Source organism: Coffea arabica, chromosome 5e (genome assembly GCF_036785885.1).
Source record: "Coffea arabica cultivar ET-39 chromosome 5e, Coffea Arabica ET-39 HiFi, whole genome shotgun sequence".
Taxonomy (NCBI): domain Eukaryota; kingdom Viridiplantae; phylum Streptophyta; class Magnoliopsida; order Gentianales; family Rubiaceae; genus Coffea; species Coffea arabica.
In genome coordinates, this window is record NC_092318.1 from 46,797,918 (window position 1) to 46,813,643 (window position 15,726).

The following is a 15,726-nucleotide window of genomic DNA, read 5'->3' on the forward strand; positions in this document are numbered from 1 at the left end:
TTAGTTTTGAGTTTGATTTGATTAATTTGCCATTCGAACCTAGTAATTTTATTCATGCTTCTATACAACCAATTAATTATTGAGGAATTACTATATGTAATTTTAACTTGTTCTATAGGATTGCACATGTATTAGGGTCAATTTCCTCATCAACATTTCTTGTGCTTCGTTGTTATGGTTTTAATTTGATAGTAGCTAGCTCAGTAATTCCTTTGAGGTTATATGTTCCAATACTTGACACTTTTATTTATTGATAAATTATATTGGAGTGCGAATGTGGAGATTCGATCGAATGGGGAACCTTTTAAGTCAAATTCCTTCCCTACTTTACTAAAATCAACTAAATAATTTATTCATTTATTCATTTTGCAAAACTCTTCAAACAATATAGTACAATTTAGTGAAGTAGCGATGCCTTTTCTATCAGAAATACCCTTACATGCATTTTTTTTTTTTGTGCACAATGGTACGTATAAGAGTTGTCTGGTTTTATGTGAACACGGTGCTTAGGCCCAAGTTGACGGACTGGAAATTTTTTTTCCAAAAAGTGACGGATCAAAGTATTCAAGTGCAAGATTTGATTTTTTTTCCCCTATTGTGTTCGAATTGTGACTAGTTGGAATAGAATTGACTAAATTGGCAAAAATATAGAAAAAATAGTGAAGAATCTCAAGCTTGACCCTACCATGATGCGTGACAAGTCAAAGACGAGCTCCAATTTTAAGATTCGTGGCTTAATTTTTTTTTTTATAGACGGGTAATAACGTGGTAATGTTAAAAAGTCATATTCGTTCATTTTCTATATTCGAAGGATGACTCTCCTAATCTAAACAAACAAATGGACTAAATGATCTATGTGAAATGCAAGTATAAATGATATGATACAAACATATAGAGGGAAGGGAATAATAGTAGGGGAAATATCATGCAAATAAAAACAACCAGCACAATTTGATTGCATCACTGCTCTAATATCAAGTTAAACTGGCACTAGAAATGACAGTTTAATTATCCTTTCTCAAACAAGATCCACCGTAAGCAATTGGAATCAACTGGATATCAATTTTTGGTCTGATTGTCACACCAAGGTTCTCAGTCATGTCAAATTCTTCTGGCTTAAGTTCACCAGGGAGCTTCCAATCAAAATGGAACAACAACTGTGCAAGTGCCAACTCGATCACTGCTTGAGAAAATGATATGCCGGGACAAATCCTTCTTCCAGCGCCAAATGGGATGTACTCAAAATTATTCCCTCTGTAATCAATTTCCGAATCAAGAAATCGCGAAGGATTAAATTTCTCTGCTTCAATCCAATATTTGGGATCTCTTCCGATTGCCCATGCATTAACGATTATGTCTGCCTTGGCTGGTATGTCATAACCATTGATTTCGCATTGCTGACCACATTCTCTTGGCAACAATAGTGGAGCACTTGGGTGAAGCCTCAGAGTTTCTTTAATGATTGCATGCAAGTATTTGAGCTCATGAAGGCGTGATTCATCAACATTCCCTTTGTCATTGTATATACTTCTCACCTCATGTTGTGCCCTTTTCATAATTTCCGGATTTTTAATCATTTCACCAATTGCCCACTCCATGGCTGTTGATGAAGTCTCGCTGCCAGCACTGAAAATATCCTGAAACATACAGAGAGACGCATATCCATGAAGTTTACAACTTCTACTTTCAAATCTCTCGGTTAATTGATCATCTGCTGCTTGACTCAAATAAATTGAAAGCAATATATGAATATTTTACTCTTACGAAAAGCCAAAAAAGGGTAAACGACAGAATGATTTTTATACTGAGAGGTAAAAGTCAATGGGGTTGAACTTTTTGTCTCTTTTCGTTTGCCTGTTTGGCATGAATTGGGGTTTGATTCCGGATTTTCCTTTCAATAGTTTGGTTAGGGCACAAACAATTAGTTTATCGTAAAATGGGGCCATTTGAGTCTTGTTAAATCCTGTATTAATAGTATATTGTTTACTCATAATTGACCATATAGTTTTAGGATACTCACAGGCTCGCGTTGGATATAGGCCTATCCCAACAATTTTAAAACCCTATTTAATAATTTAATTCAATACTTAAATTCAATAAGTTCAGATTTTAATATATTTTGATAACCAAACTAGAATATCTGATTTCATTAAATAGCAATGAATTTTCTAAGCAAAATTTGCTCCAAAAAATAAGTAATAAACTGTTCACTTATCACTTAATGTGATATATACTCAAATGTATCAAATTTAGTACTTAACAATTCACTAACTTAATAAATTTAGATTTCAGTTTTATTAAACGCAACCCAAGCTTACTACTTTGTGAAATCATTTGGTGCTGATTAGTTTCTTTAGCAAAGTCAGAAGCCCACTTTGATGTTTTTTTCCCCTTTCTTTTCCTTTTCTGGATTGTTCATTAATTTGTCAGCTAGTTAAGGAGTAATAATTAGTTTACGAAACTGGCTACCACTAAGTCTCATGTTCTATTTTAGGAAAAACGTTCAAACTTCAAACGAGTGCTGTCAAAATTTGGTTATACTAATTACTAGATCTCAACTCATTACAATTCGCAATCAACAAAAAGTAAACAAAACTAGATGCAGTTAGTTGAGGTTAATTGAATCCTAATTACAGATTTTTTTTTTTCTGTCTGAGTTGCAAAGCTTAAAAGAATAGTAGTGAGTTTTACTTACAAGGATAACTGCTCTGACGTTTGTATCAGTTAGCTGAGGTTCAAAGTCCCCACGTTTCTGAATTTTGAGAAGAACATCAACAAGATCATCCTCCTTGCCTTCTCCGCCTTCCTGTTTTGCCGACTCTTGCATTTTCCCTTTATGCTCATTGATAATACTTTCAAGTATTCCATTAACTTGCCTGTGTACTTTCTCAATCCTAAGTCTAGATATGCTCATCAACTCAAGCAACTTGACTGAAGGAAACATGTCAGCTAAACTGAACTCTGATGACAGTTTATTGAGTTCATCCTGAGTTTCTTTGAATCTTTCTGTGTCTTTGTTCCTTTTCCCAAATGCTGCGCGGCTCGTGATGCTGTAACTGAGAGAGGCAACGGTTCTGCTTAGATTGATAGTCGACCCCTTCTGAGAAGAAATCGATTTAATGAGACTGAAGACTTCATCTTCTCTAATTGCTTTGAAAGTTTGCACGCGTTTTGGACTGAGAAGTTCCATGGTGCAGATTTTGCGTAATTCTCTCCAATATTTTCCGTAGGGAGAAAAGATCAAATCAGCATAATTAAAAGAAAAAATCTTGAATAGGAGACCATGAGAGGGTCTCGAGGCAAAGATGATGTCGTTTGTTTTATAGATCTCCTTGGCCAGTTCTGGGGAAGTGACGATGATGGTTGGAGTTTCACCAATCTTTAGGTGCATCAATGGTCCATAAATATTGGCCAAGTCTCTGAGCAAGTGATGGATCTGGGAACCAAAGAGTTGATGAATGTTTCCTATGATAGGCAGTGGGTTAGGCCCTGGGGGAAGCCTTAATCTTGAGTTTTTCTCTGAGGGCCTTTTGAGAATTTTGACTGCCATGAAATAGAAAAGAAGGAAGGCAATGAGGAAAAGGACAACCTCCATTGAAGACTGAAGCCAGAAATGTGGAACTTGGGTGTTATTTGCTTACTGAAGCATAATATTGATTTTTATAGATGCTGATGAAGCTATCTGCACCACGTATTTAGTTGAGTATTCCCTATCTGCACCTACAAAAGCACACAAAATAGACCCCAAAAATTTATATATATAAAAAAAAAGAAGCAGTCATGCGTGGTTAAAATACTCGTGTACCCTATCTTAAACAATAAAATAGAAACTCATTTCGTTTAAATAATAAAAGTGAAATTCACTCGTCATTAGAAAAATCCTCTGTTGAATAAGCATAATTTGCCTTGGGTTAGCGTAACGTCTCTCCAAAGGCTCACAAAACCCAAAACCGCCACGAAATAGCCCACCCCACCCACAACCCGCCCCTCCTCACTCCTCCTTACCATTGTAGTACCAAGTTTCCATGCCCCCAAATCTCACCTTTCACCAACTCTCCTTCTACCCCTCTCTCTCTCTCTGTCTCACTCCAAGAAACGTCACTGTGTTTGCTGGAAAAATTACCCCTTTTTTTCATTTTCCATAGCTTTCTTGGTCTAGATTAGCAAAAGAACCTGCATTGTATCAGCTCATCTCTGCAGAAATCTTGAGAAAATGTGGCATCTTGCAAAAACCCATTGTGGGATTTTGAGTTATGCTGGGATTTCGTGATCTTCTTACAGGGTTTTTGTGCCATGGAGAAGCAAAATAGGCTTGTCGATAAGTCACATTTTGGTGTGAAAAGACAATGTGAAGGGTGAAAGTTTGAGTATCTGGTGTCTGAACTGTGTGTATATGTTTGTGTGTGATGATGGTGGCTGCTGTTTCTGGTGGAGGAGGAGCAGCTTCAACAACTGGCCCACAAAACCCCAAAACAATTTCTCGAGATGAGACTCAAACTCACCAAAGAAGACCTCCACTGCTGCCTTCTGAGAAGGATAATAATGGTATTGACAACCCAAAAAGGCCTAAATCAAGAGTTGTTTCTTCAAGGTACATGTCCTCTTCTCCTTCCACTTCTTCAAGGTAGTATTATTGTCGAGTTGTAATTAGTTTGTTTTAGTTTGCTTGTAATTCTATTAGAAGAAAAAAAATTTGGCATTTATAATTTCAAGAGCATATATGAACTGGTCAACATTCAATAGCTCTTTGTCTCTAGTGCACCTCCTTAATTTGGTGATTTAACAATGGAAATGTCCACGTGTCATTTCATCTTTAGGACCGTCAAGAAGCCAGCCTATTATATTCTTTCCATCTTTTATGGTGCAAAGGAGTTAATTAACAATTTGCCTGGAAACTTGATATGCGAATTGGTGTATCCAAGGGGATTAAAAAACCAAGACCAAGCAAATTACAGATCTGATTTCAGCGGATGTGATATCCAAGCAAAAGGTTCTTAAATAAAGAGGGCATGGAGGGTGGAGCCGTGGAGGGTCACTCATCACGGTTATTCATATTTTATTTCCGGGTTGTGTTTCTCCAATAATTTAAGTGGATTTAACTTAGTTTAAGTGTGTTAAAGACACTAACCCAAGTGTCATATAGACCAGTTTAAGAGAGTTTTAGGGAGCCCACACCCCAGAATAAGAGAGGAGTTTTGGTTAGACATCAAATCAAAAGAGCAAGTCATGAGTTTTTGGGTCATTAAGTATTTAGTGCTATTTAGAATCTTTTGTGTTTTTAGTTTTAAGTGCCTTTTGAGTTTAGAAATTATTTTTTGGTTCTTGTATTCTCTCCTTTGTACTTTTTTTCTTATTATAGTAAATCTACTACTCCTTCACCCGTGGACACGTAGATCAGTTTGATCGAATCACATAAATTTGATATTTTTCTCTGTTTGATTTATTTGTTCTATTATTGTTATTATTGAATTGCCAATAACCCCTATTATTCTCGTTTATCGATTTTCTGGGACACGACCTAACAGGTTTTGATTTTATTGACAAATTCCGATGCGTTGGCAACGTGGGTATTATGTAATCTTCTATGGGTGAGGAGATTCCTTTCTGCAGGCAAGGCATCTATTGTTCTTGTTTTTTGCGAGGCAAACTCTGCTTCTGATAAACTTGCAGCGCTTGATTTACGTACAATTTTTTTCTTCAGTTTTTGAGCTGCCGCTGGCTGTAAAGGCAGCTTCGTTTCTAGATAGTTTGCAGGTACCTTTTACTAGGGCATATAATGTAAAGGAGCACTGCTCCTTATTTATTTTTATTTTTATTTTATTATTATTATTTGTTGCATTCTGATGAGGTCAGGCCTAGCCCTACTCATGCTTGTACCTTTCTTTGGTGTTTAATAAAATTTGGACTGACATTCTACTCCATATATGGGGGTTTGCTAAAAAATAATAATAATAAAACCATACCCCATTACTTTAATCGATTTGTCCTATTTTCAAGAAAATTTTATGATTTATCGAACATAAAATACTATTTAAATTTGGCTTGACTAGTTAATGGATTATACATGAACGAATTCTTATCAAATCGAACTCAATTCGAGTATCGAATAGATTAGTTCATCTGTCGATTCTAAAAATAAGTGAAAAAAAAGAAAGAATACAAGAAAACTAATGAAGAGGTGGTGTCTAATAGAAAATGGCCTATGATTCCGTCGTTTGTGGTCGCGTCTCCCCTACAGCTACTCCATACCTCTTTAAAACCCCACCAAAATTTTCTAATCGTGCGACCTCACCTTGCAAAACTCTAGAGTGTGTTTGGGTAGGAGATTATTTGGGATAATTTTTTTTAAAAAAATACTATAATACTTTTTAAATGTGATATATGTGAGATAAAAAGATAATGTAGCATTTTATTTGCTGTATTTAGTACTGCATCATGGGAGTCTAGAAGCGTAGTGCCGCATTCAACGGTGGAGTCAGGACCAAGTGTCAGTGCGAAAGGAATTGGACAAGATTGTATACTTAAAATCAAATTTAAAAAAATTCTTTTTTAGATTTTTGTTCTACTTCCTATAATTTTTTCTTATTCAAGTAGTAACTAAATATATCTCAATTAGTAATAGTTTTGAAACGATTGGACCACAGAAGGGATATTTCAAAGAAAGAAATTAGTTGTTTAGAGGTGACTAGTTTTCAAATTATAAGAGGTTAATATCAAGAGATAAGGATACTTTTGAAAATTGAGGGGAGACAAGATCTAAATTTTTACAAAATTTTCAAGCCCATTTTGTGACTTTTTGCAAAGTTGATTAACCCACTCTCACATCAAGGTGGCTTCGTACCTTCCTGACCGTGGATCCAACTTACCCCCGCACAAATTAGGCACGATGAACATTAACAAAAATCTGAAGCAGTCTCATTATCCATGCCTTCTCCTTTCACATCTCCTGTTAAATTGCTTCAAACTCATATATCAAATTGAGATTTGACAAACTAGAATTAGAAATTTCAAATCTGGCAAACGAATCTGAAAAGATTGAAAATTGACAATCAGTACTCTAAAGAATTGACAATTGACAATTGACAAAGACTAAAGAACCAAATGACAACGGTGACAATCGGTACTCTAACCAGATCTTTTTATGGTTTTATTGGTTTAGGAGGGCCTTTTTATAAACTAGGAAACAATGGCGACAATTAAATTAATTCATGCTCAATAATCAGATGATATTTTGGGAGTAGAGAAGCGTGACAAATGTTCAGGCCGAAAACTCTTTTTTCCTTCTTACGTAAATTCAGGCACCAAAATTCTTTGATGTTCGTGTCACTCCATTGTTTCTCTCCTCGCCTACTCTGTCTCTTTTGAGTTTTTTTCCACTGCTCAATCTGTTTGTTCTCTCTCTCTCTAATGCATTTCATCAACCTGTTTCAGTCAAGGATATCTTTGCAAAGAATATCTGTCTTCTTCAAGAAAAGGCTGGAAACTAAGAATGGAGGCCATAAATCGTCATTCTTTGATCGGTCTAAAAGGAAATACCACTTTTCTGCATAAGAAACAAAATGAGAGATGTAACTTATACGATGGCAGATGTGATCCGATTTACGTTTCTTTTTCTGTAAATAAATTGCACACATAAAAAAAAGGAAAAACTGAGATTAAAAGTATCACTAACAGAACAGTAATGTCTTAGTAAAGTTCATGGAGTATGCCAAACATCACCGCAACGGATCTTCTGTCCCACACCCTATGCCATTCTTACAACGGGACTTCACACTTAAGTTATGTTATAGGAAAAAAGATTCTTGCATTTTTCCCTCTTGTTGAAAAAGCATCTATTTTTCCACGCATTTCTCAAAATACGTCAATTGATACACGCAAGAAATAGGCCAATTCAGCAGCCTTTTGTTCAATTTCTCGTGGAGTCAAATTTTCATCGGTACGAGTTAAGGGAATGGTCCCCTGGCCTCGAATTTCCATATAAAGGACACGGCGTGCAAAAATACCCTCTTTAACTTCTATTCGAATGGACTGAATATCTTTTATAAGGAATTGGAGGAATATGCGACGATTTTTTCCAGGAAATCCTCAACGAAAAATACACACTATGCCTTCCTTTCTATCGAATCGATCATAATCATTGCCTACATTCCAGGAAATTGTTCACCACAAATAGGAGCTAATAAAGAGACCTGCGATTCCGTAGAAAGACATGACGATCCCTTGTGGAAAAAAAAAACGATTTGTTGAGACGGAAAAAAAGATATCAAATTTCCACCAAGATAACTGGAAATTCCAACCAATAAGAATCCTACTGAACCTACAAAAAGGATAAAGGCCCAACAAAAATTACTTATTTTTCGAGACCCCTTTATAAGTTTTATCCATATATGCTCTGATTGCAAACTCATACTTGATCCGATTACATTTTATTAGAATTGAGAGAATACTTCAAATTTTTTTGACTTTACTTTTTTTGTTTCCGAAGTAACTCTCATCAACTAGCACTAGTTTGGTTAAATAAATACAACAGCTTCAAAAAAGCAATATATATATAGTAGAAAATTAAAAAATACAGCAAAATTCATAAAAAATCTCATTTTATATCAATTTTGATTTTTTGAGTTTGTTAATTTTTTTGTAATACTCAGTAAATAGTTATTGGATCTTAAAGAAACAAAAAAGAACTAAAACATGATATTTACGTAGGAGAAATTGCAATATAATAAAAAGTGGGACAGAAAATGGCATAGGGTGTAGGACAGAAGATCCGGCTCCGTTGGCAAGCACTGTGAAGTGAGGCAGGTGCATGGCAGATTTTAGAGTACAGAAAGTAATAAAGTTCATAAAATCTTTATTTTAGGTACATAATCAAGGTAAAATTATAAAGTAGTATCATAGACGGGATGACAAGTATTAGCATAATTTAGGCATCCCTGTAAAGCCTAGTCATCCTTTATTAAACAAGAACCAAGATAAGGAATTGGAATCAAGTGGAGATCATTTTTTCTCCTAATTGTCACGCCAAGGTTATCAGCCATGTCTAGTTCTTCTGGTTTCAGGTCACCAGGGAGCTTCCAATCAAAGTGGAACAACAGTTGTGCAAGTACCAGCTGAACTACCGCTTGAGAAAATGATATGCCTGGACAAATCCTTCTTCCAGCACCAAATGGGATGTATTCAAAGTTATTGCTTTTATAATCAATTTTAGAATCAAGAAATCGCGAAGGATTGAATTTCTCAGCTTCACTCCAGTATAATGGATCTCTACCAATTGCCCATGCATTCACAATTACTTGTGCCTTGGCTGGTATGTCATAACCATTGATTCTGCATTCTTCAGTGCATTCTCTTGGCAACAAAAGTGGAGCATTTGGATGTAGTCTCAAGGTCTCTTTGATGATTGCGTGCAAATATTCGAGCTCATGAAGGCGTGATTCATCAACAATTCCTTTGTCATTATATAAACTTCTTACCTCACATTGTGCCCTGTTTATTATTTCTGGGTTTTTAACCATTTCAGAAATTGCCCACTCGATGGCTGTTGATGTAGTCTCACTGCCAGCACTGAAAACATCCTGAAACATGAATAGGAACGTATATCAATGAAAATTATACTTGTTTTTTCTTTCAGATATCTAAATTAATTCATCGTCTGATGTTTGACCAAAATAACTTCAAATTAAGTGGCGTTGGATTATTTTGAATTGCTTAATTTGGAAAAAAAAAAAAGAAGAAATCTCGGATGTTCTCTTGCACCAAAATCGAGCGTAATTACAGACCATATATTTGGTCTGATAGCCAACTTAGTCGTATGAGCTGATAAGGTTAAATTTACATCCAAGTTGTATATATACGTTTATACCAAAAGGCATAATTATTACATGAACTGATTTGAATTGAATAGAATTCAACTTTGAGACTGCTGCTAATCTGTATAACAATCATTCTATCATAACAGAACTAAATTTAGTACCAAGAAATAGGACCAATTTGTCGGCTAGCTAAGAAAATCATAATTTTGTTCACATAACCCGCCACTGTTAAGTCTCATGTTCAATCCTAGGGAAGAGGTTCAAACTTGAAACTAATACTGTCAAAATTTGTTTATTAAAGGGTGTCTCAACTCGCTAAAAGGTTATCAGATCCCAAATCATCACCATCCCCAAAATTGAACAGATAAATCAATAATATACACGTTTTGTCCCTTTAATCCTAGAAACAATTACAAAATTTTGTCAAGGTGCAAAGCTTAAAAACCTAGCGAGTTTGAGTTTCGCTTACCAGGATAACAGCTTTGATGTTTGTATCAGTTAGTTGAGGCTCGAAGTCACCACGTTTCTGAATATTGAGAAGAACATCGACAAGATCCTCCTTGCCTTCTTCACCTTCCTGTTTTGATTCTTGGATTTTCCCTTTATGCTCCTCGAGAATATTTTCAAGTATTTCGTCTACTTGCTTGTGTATTTTCTCATAACTTGACCTAACTGTACTTGTCAATTGAAGAAACTTGACTGAAGGATACATGTCTGCTAAGCAGAACAAAGATGCCAGCCCATTGAGTTCATCGACAAAGTGCAAGAATCTTTCTATGTCTTTGTTTCTTTTCCCAAAGGCTGCCAGGCTTGTGATGCTATAAGTGAGAGAGAAAATCCTTCTGCTTAGATTGATACTCGATCCCTTTTGCAAAGAGATCGATTTGATGAGATCAAAAACTTCATCTTCCCTAATTGCTTTGAAAGTTTGCACCCGTTTTGGACTAAGAACTTCCATGGTGCAAATCTTCCGAAGTTGCCTCCAATAATTTCCATAGGGAGAAAAGATAATATCGTTATGATTGTAGGAAAAAATCTTGAATGTGACACGATGAGAGGGTCTTGAAGCAAATATGACATCGTTTGTTCTATAAATCTCTTTGGCCATTTCAGGGGATGTGACAATGATGGTAGGAGTTTCACCAAGCTTTAGGTGCATCAACGGTCCATATTTTTTGGCCAAGTCTCTGAGCAAGTGATGGAATGGGGAGCCAAAAAGTTGATGCATATTTCCTATGATAGGCAGTGGATTAGGCCCCGGGGGAAGCCTCAATCTTGAGTTTTTTCCCGAGGAGCTTTTAAGAATTTTGGCTACCATGAAATAGAAGAGTAGGAAAGCCAAAAGGAAAAGAATGACCTCCATTGCAGGCTGGATGGAGAAAACTGCAATGGGATGTTGTTTGCTTAGCGAAGTGTCTATTTTTATACTACAATTTGGTAGGCAAAGACAATTGGAACTCCTAATTTAGCAAAGTCAAATGTTTTTCAACTGATATTACTTGCAAGCCAAGTATTGGCGGCTTAGAATTACCAGATAACTGGAGTTCCATTTTTAGCAAAATCAAGTCAATGTTTTCTGACTGATATTACTTGCAAGCCAAGTATTGACTGGGGATTTTCAATGGCTCTTGTGATTCGCTCTTTCAGACACTAGGGTGTTATATGTAAATATTCACATCTAGTAATAGGATTTAAAGACTGCTATACATTGGTAATTAAGTTTAAAAATTAATTGAGAAGATTGTTTTTTACTTTTTATGTGAGAAGATTGTTTTTTCCTTTTTATGTCACAGCACCCATATCAAGTGGCAATGTCTTAGCCAGCAAAGCAATGGAAATGCATCCAATTGATTAACTTCAACGCCACCCATCCCACTGGAAAGAGTTGGTAACAAGTTAAAATAAATGGGCTCTAAATAAATAATTGAATTATTTGACTCAATTTTTGATTAATTCATTTATTCATTTATACATTTTGAATTAAATAGGTATAAATGAATTGATCCAATGATATTCATTATCCAATTCTTCAATCCATCAAAAAAGCTAGCTTAAGGAACAGATAATTATGCTATCATTGGTAGTATAAAGTACATGCAGTAAAAGCTTGTCTGGAAACTTGATATGTGAATCGTTACTTGAATATTAGGGGGGAAAAAACCAAGAGCAAGCAAATTAGTGCATCCGCCCTCTTGGGCATGCAGCTCGTTTGGTCACGGAAGCTCCTTAACGATCGTTGTACATCTCTCCCATCAGGGATCGAGTCCCAGGGCTAACGTGCTCGAGGAGACGGAGCCTCTCCTCTCGGGCCAGGGGATTAGTCCGGTTCGGTTTATCCTGATGACCCGGATACCCCTCCGTCTAGAAAAAAAAAAAAAGCAAATTAGTGCATCCATTTGTTAGCAAACCAATCTGATTTTAGCCTAGTTATATTATATCCACGCAACGCAACAGGTTCTTCTTTTACAATATCAGGTTATAGTAGGTAAATTTTTCATAATTGATCCTGTTATTCATGTTTTATTTTTTAAATTAGATTGAGGACTCAAATAATTATGTATTTTCACGGTGGTGATGGTGTACCAAATAATCAAGAATTGCCCATATACTTAAAGAAGCAATCCCATTTTGTCTATTAAGATTTAAGGGCCACTGCATATTGTCATTTAACAGCATCGACATGCTATTGTTATAACTTCATTAGTTTTTCGATTTGCACCATTCACCAAGAAAAGTTTGTATGATCCTCTCTAGGTGCTGCATTTGCAGCTATAGCCTTCCTGACTGTGTACCCATCTTACCCTTACCAAAATTAAGCACAATGAAACATTAACAAAAATCTAAATTAGTCTGATTCTCCACAAGCAAATCCCGTTTATATTTAAATCATTGCTTTGGATTTACAATGAATAACATATTGGAGTTTAAGCTAAAAAAAATGTTTGTATTAATTATTTTATTGTCTATAAAATGAATCTATATGGTTTTTTTAATGGATAAGAGAATTTTTAAATTTTAAGAAGAAAATCAAAATAAATGTCTGAATTTTGTAGATTTTAAAGGAATCAAATGTGAGGCATTTCACAAAATTTTAAGAATGGAGGAGGGAAATAGGTGCTTCTACAAGATTGAAGGGGTGCAAATAATGTGCAAAAGGGAAATATTACGAAATTTTAAACTTAATTATACAAATTTCGAGAACTTGACCATATGTAGCTCTCTAGCATGGATGTGATGGCAGATATATGCATAACCTAGGCATCCCTATAGAGTCAAATTATGTCAAACAAGAACCACTGTAAGCAATTGGAATCAGGAGGAGATCATTTTTTGGCCTAATTGTCCTTCCAAGTTTCTCAACCATGTCAAATTCTTCCGGTTTCAGATCACCAGGGAGCTTCCAATCAAAATGGAACAACAACTGTGCAAGTACCAGCTCAATAACTGCTTGAGAAAATGATATGCCTGGACAAATCCTTCTTCCAGCACCAAATGGGATGTATTCAAAATTATTCCCTTTGTAATCGATTTCTGAATCAAGAAATCGCGAAGGATTAAACTTCTCAGCTTCACTCCAGTAATTGGAATCTCTGCCAATTGCCCATGCATTGACAATTATTTGTGCCTTTGCTGGTACGTCATAACCATTGATTTTGCATTCCTGACCACATTCTCTTGGCAACAAAAGCGGAGCACTTGGGTGTAGTCTCAAGGTCTCTTTGATGATTGCATGCAAGTATTTGAGCTCATGAAGGCGTGATTCATCAACATTTCCTTTGACATTGTAGAAATTTCTCACCTCCTGTTGTGCCCTTTTCATTATTTCTGGGTTTTTAATCATCTCAGAAATTGCCCACTCCATGGCTGTTGATGAAGTCTCACTACCAGCACTAAAAATGTCCTGAAACACATGAATATTAATGGAAATTACATATTCTACTCTCAGATCTCTAAGTGAATTCATCATCTGATTTTATCCCACAAAAAAAAAGAAAAAAACCATCATCTGATGCTTGACTGAAAAAAAAAACCATCATCAGTGACATTGGACTATTTTAGATTCCCTAAATTTTGATAAATAAATCTCGGCCGGCCTCTTGGACTGTGTGACAACCACAAATATGGTATGTATCTTCGCTGGATTTAATTGACTTTTGGTTTGGATCCTTTACCTTCTTAATCTTGAATTTGACTAATTCAAATTGTTGAACTTATTTAGAATACTGCCACCCACTTCTTAATTACAATAACATATTACTTCCACATCACCAATTGGATATGCATCATACCGGTTTCCTTTTTTTTTTTGTTAATTTTCTTTTTCTCTTCGTGGTTTCTCCTTATTCTTGAGTTTGGTACCTGAAGGATTGTTCAATATTGATTTTTCAGCTAGTTAAGGAAGGTATTCTGTTTGCAAAACCGGCAACCACTATGTATCAATTCTAGTTTAGGAAAAAAGTTCAAACTTCACATTAATGCTGTTAAAATTTGGCTATCAAAGGTTATCACAACTCACTAATATAGTTATACTATATCCAAAATCTTTGTCATCCCCCAAATTGGAGCAATAATTAAATAAAAAAAAAATACTGGATTCATAATTTTTCCCTTTAATCCTAGAAAGAACTACAGAATTTTCTCTGAGGTGCAAAGCTCGAAAGATTAGTGAGTTTGAGTTGTACTTACAAGGATAACTGCTCTGATGCTTGTATCAGCCAGTTGAGGTTCAAAGTCTCCACGTTTCTGAATATTGAGAAGAACGTCAACAAGATCTTCCTTGCCTTCTGCACCTTCTTGTTTTGCCTCTTTGATTTTTCCTTTGTGCTCATTGACAATATTTACAAGTATTTCATCAATTTGCTTGTGTAGTTTTTCCACCTTAAATCTCAGCGTACTCATCATTTGAAGCAACTTGATTGAAGGATACATGTCAGCTAAGCTGAACTCTGATGCCATCCCATTGAGTTCATCTATAAGTTGAATGAATCTTTCTGTCTCTAAATCGTTTCTTATTCCAAATGCTGCCCGGCTGGTGAAGCTATAAGTGAGAGAGACAATGCTTCTGCTTAGATTGATGGTCGATCCCTTCTGTAGAGAAATTGATTTAATGAGATTGAATACCTCATCTTCTCTGATTGATTTGAAACTTTGCACGCGTTTTTGACTAAGAAGTTCCATGGTGCAGATTTTTCGTAATTGCCTCCAATAATTTCCATAGGGAGAAAATATCAGATCAGCAAAATTAAAAGAAAAGATCTTGAATGCGAGACTCTGAGAGGGTCTTGAAGCAAATATGATATCGTTGGTTCTGTAGATCTCTCTGGCCATTTCCGGGGAAGTGACAACGATAGTTGAAGTTTCACCAAGCTTTAGGTGCATCAATGCTCCATATTTCTTAGCTAAGTCTCTCAGCAAATGATGGATTGGTGAGCCAAAAAGTTGATGCATGTTTCCTATGATAGGCAGTGGATAAGGCCCGGGGGGAAGTTTCAACCTTGAATGTTTTCCCAAGGGGTGCTTGAGAAATTTGACTACCATGAAACAGAAGAGCAGGGAAGCAATAAGGAGAAGAATGACCTCCATTGAAGATTAAAGCGAGTAAGGTGCAACTTTGGTGTTGTTTTTTGGGTGATGTATTGATTTTATAGATGATGATATAGAAAAAAAATCGTTTGTTTGACATTGTAGACCAGAATATTGGAATCCATTAGGGATATTCTCAAGGTAGTGCCCAAATCTTCTTTAGTATTTGTTTTTAGCCCATGATATTTTGAATAATTACAAATACTCTTATAAGTTTTTATTATTTGTATTTGCCTCCTTAATTTCCTTATTTCTTCAAATATGTCTCAATAAATTAGGCCCTGTTTGATAATCCAATTCAGCACTTACATTTAATGGATTTAAATTTTAA

The 15,726-nt window shown here is 35.6% G+C and overlaps 3 protein-coding genes and 1 long non-coding RNA gene across 4 annotated transcripts; 1 reads left to right on the top strand and 3 right to left on the bottom strand.

The window, feature by feature from the left end:
• Positions 1 to 926: 926 nt before the first annotated feature.
• Positions 927 to 3,692, bottom strand: LOC113743598 (tabersonine 16-hydroxylase 2-like). Its single transcript, XM_027271648.2, has 2 exons — positions 2,696 to 3,692; positions 927 to 1,637 (listed from the first exon to the last, which is right to left on the bottom strand). The coding sequence occupies exons 1-2, from the start codon at positions 3,593 to 3,595 to the stop codon at positions 1,005 to 1,007; spliced, it is 1,533 nt and encodes a 510-aa protein (XP_027127449.2). The 5' UTR covers positions 3,596 to 3,692; the 3' UTR covers positions 927 to 1,004.
• Positions 3,693 to 3,977: 285 nt separating this feature from the next.
• Positions 3,978 to 5,921, top strand: LOC113687780 (uncharacterized). Its single transcript, XR_003447787.2, has 2 exons — positions 3,978 to 4,591; positions 5,526 to 5,921. It is a non-coding gene; the product is annotated as an uncharacterized lncRNA (long non-coding RNA).
• Positions 5,922 to 8,814: 2,893 nt separating this feature from the next.
• On the bottom strand, positions 8,815 to 11,208 carry LOC113687767 (tabersonine 16-hydroxylase 1-like). Its single transcript, XM_027205300.2, has 2 exons — positions 10,282 to 11,208; positions 8,815 to 9,575 (listed from the first exon to the last, which is right to left on the bottom strand). The coding sequence occupies exons 1-2, from the start codon at positions 11,173 to 11,175 to the stop codon at positions 8,943 to 8,945; spliced, it is 1,527 nt and encodes a 508-aa protein (XP_027061101.1). The 5' UTR covers positions 11,176 to 11,208; the 3' UTR covers positions 8,815 to 8,942.
• Positions 11,209 to 12,973: 1,765 nt separating this feature from the next.
• Positions 12,974 to 15,433, bottom strand: LOC113688297 (tabersonine 16-hydroxylase 2-like). Its single transcript, XM_027206096.2, has 2 exons — positions 14,499 to 15,433; positions 12,974 to 13,713 (listed from the first exon to the last, which is right to left on the bottom strand). Exons 1-2 carry the CDS (start codon positions 15,393 to 15,395, stop codon positions 13,090 to 13,092), a joined length of 1,521 nt encoding a protein of 506 aa, XP_027061897.1. The 5' UTR covers positions 15,396 to 15,433; the 3' UTR covers positions 12,974 to 13,089.
• Positions 15,434 to 15,726: the final 293 nt, after the last annotated feature.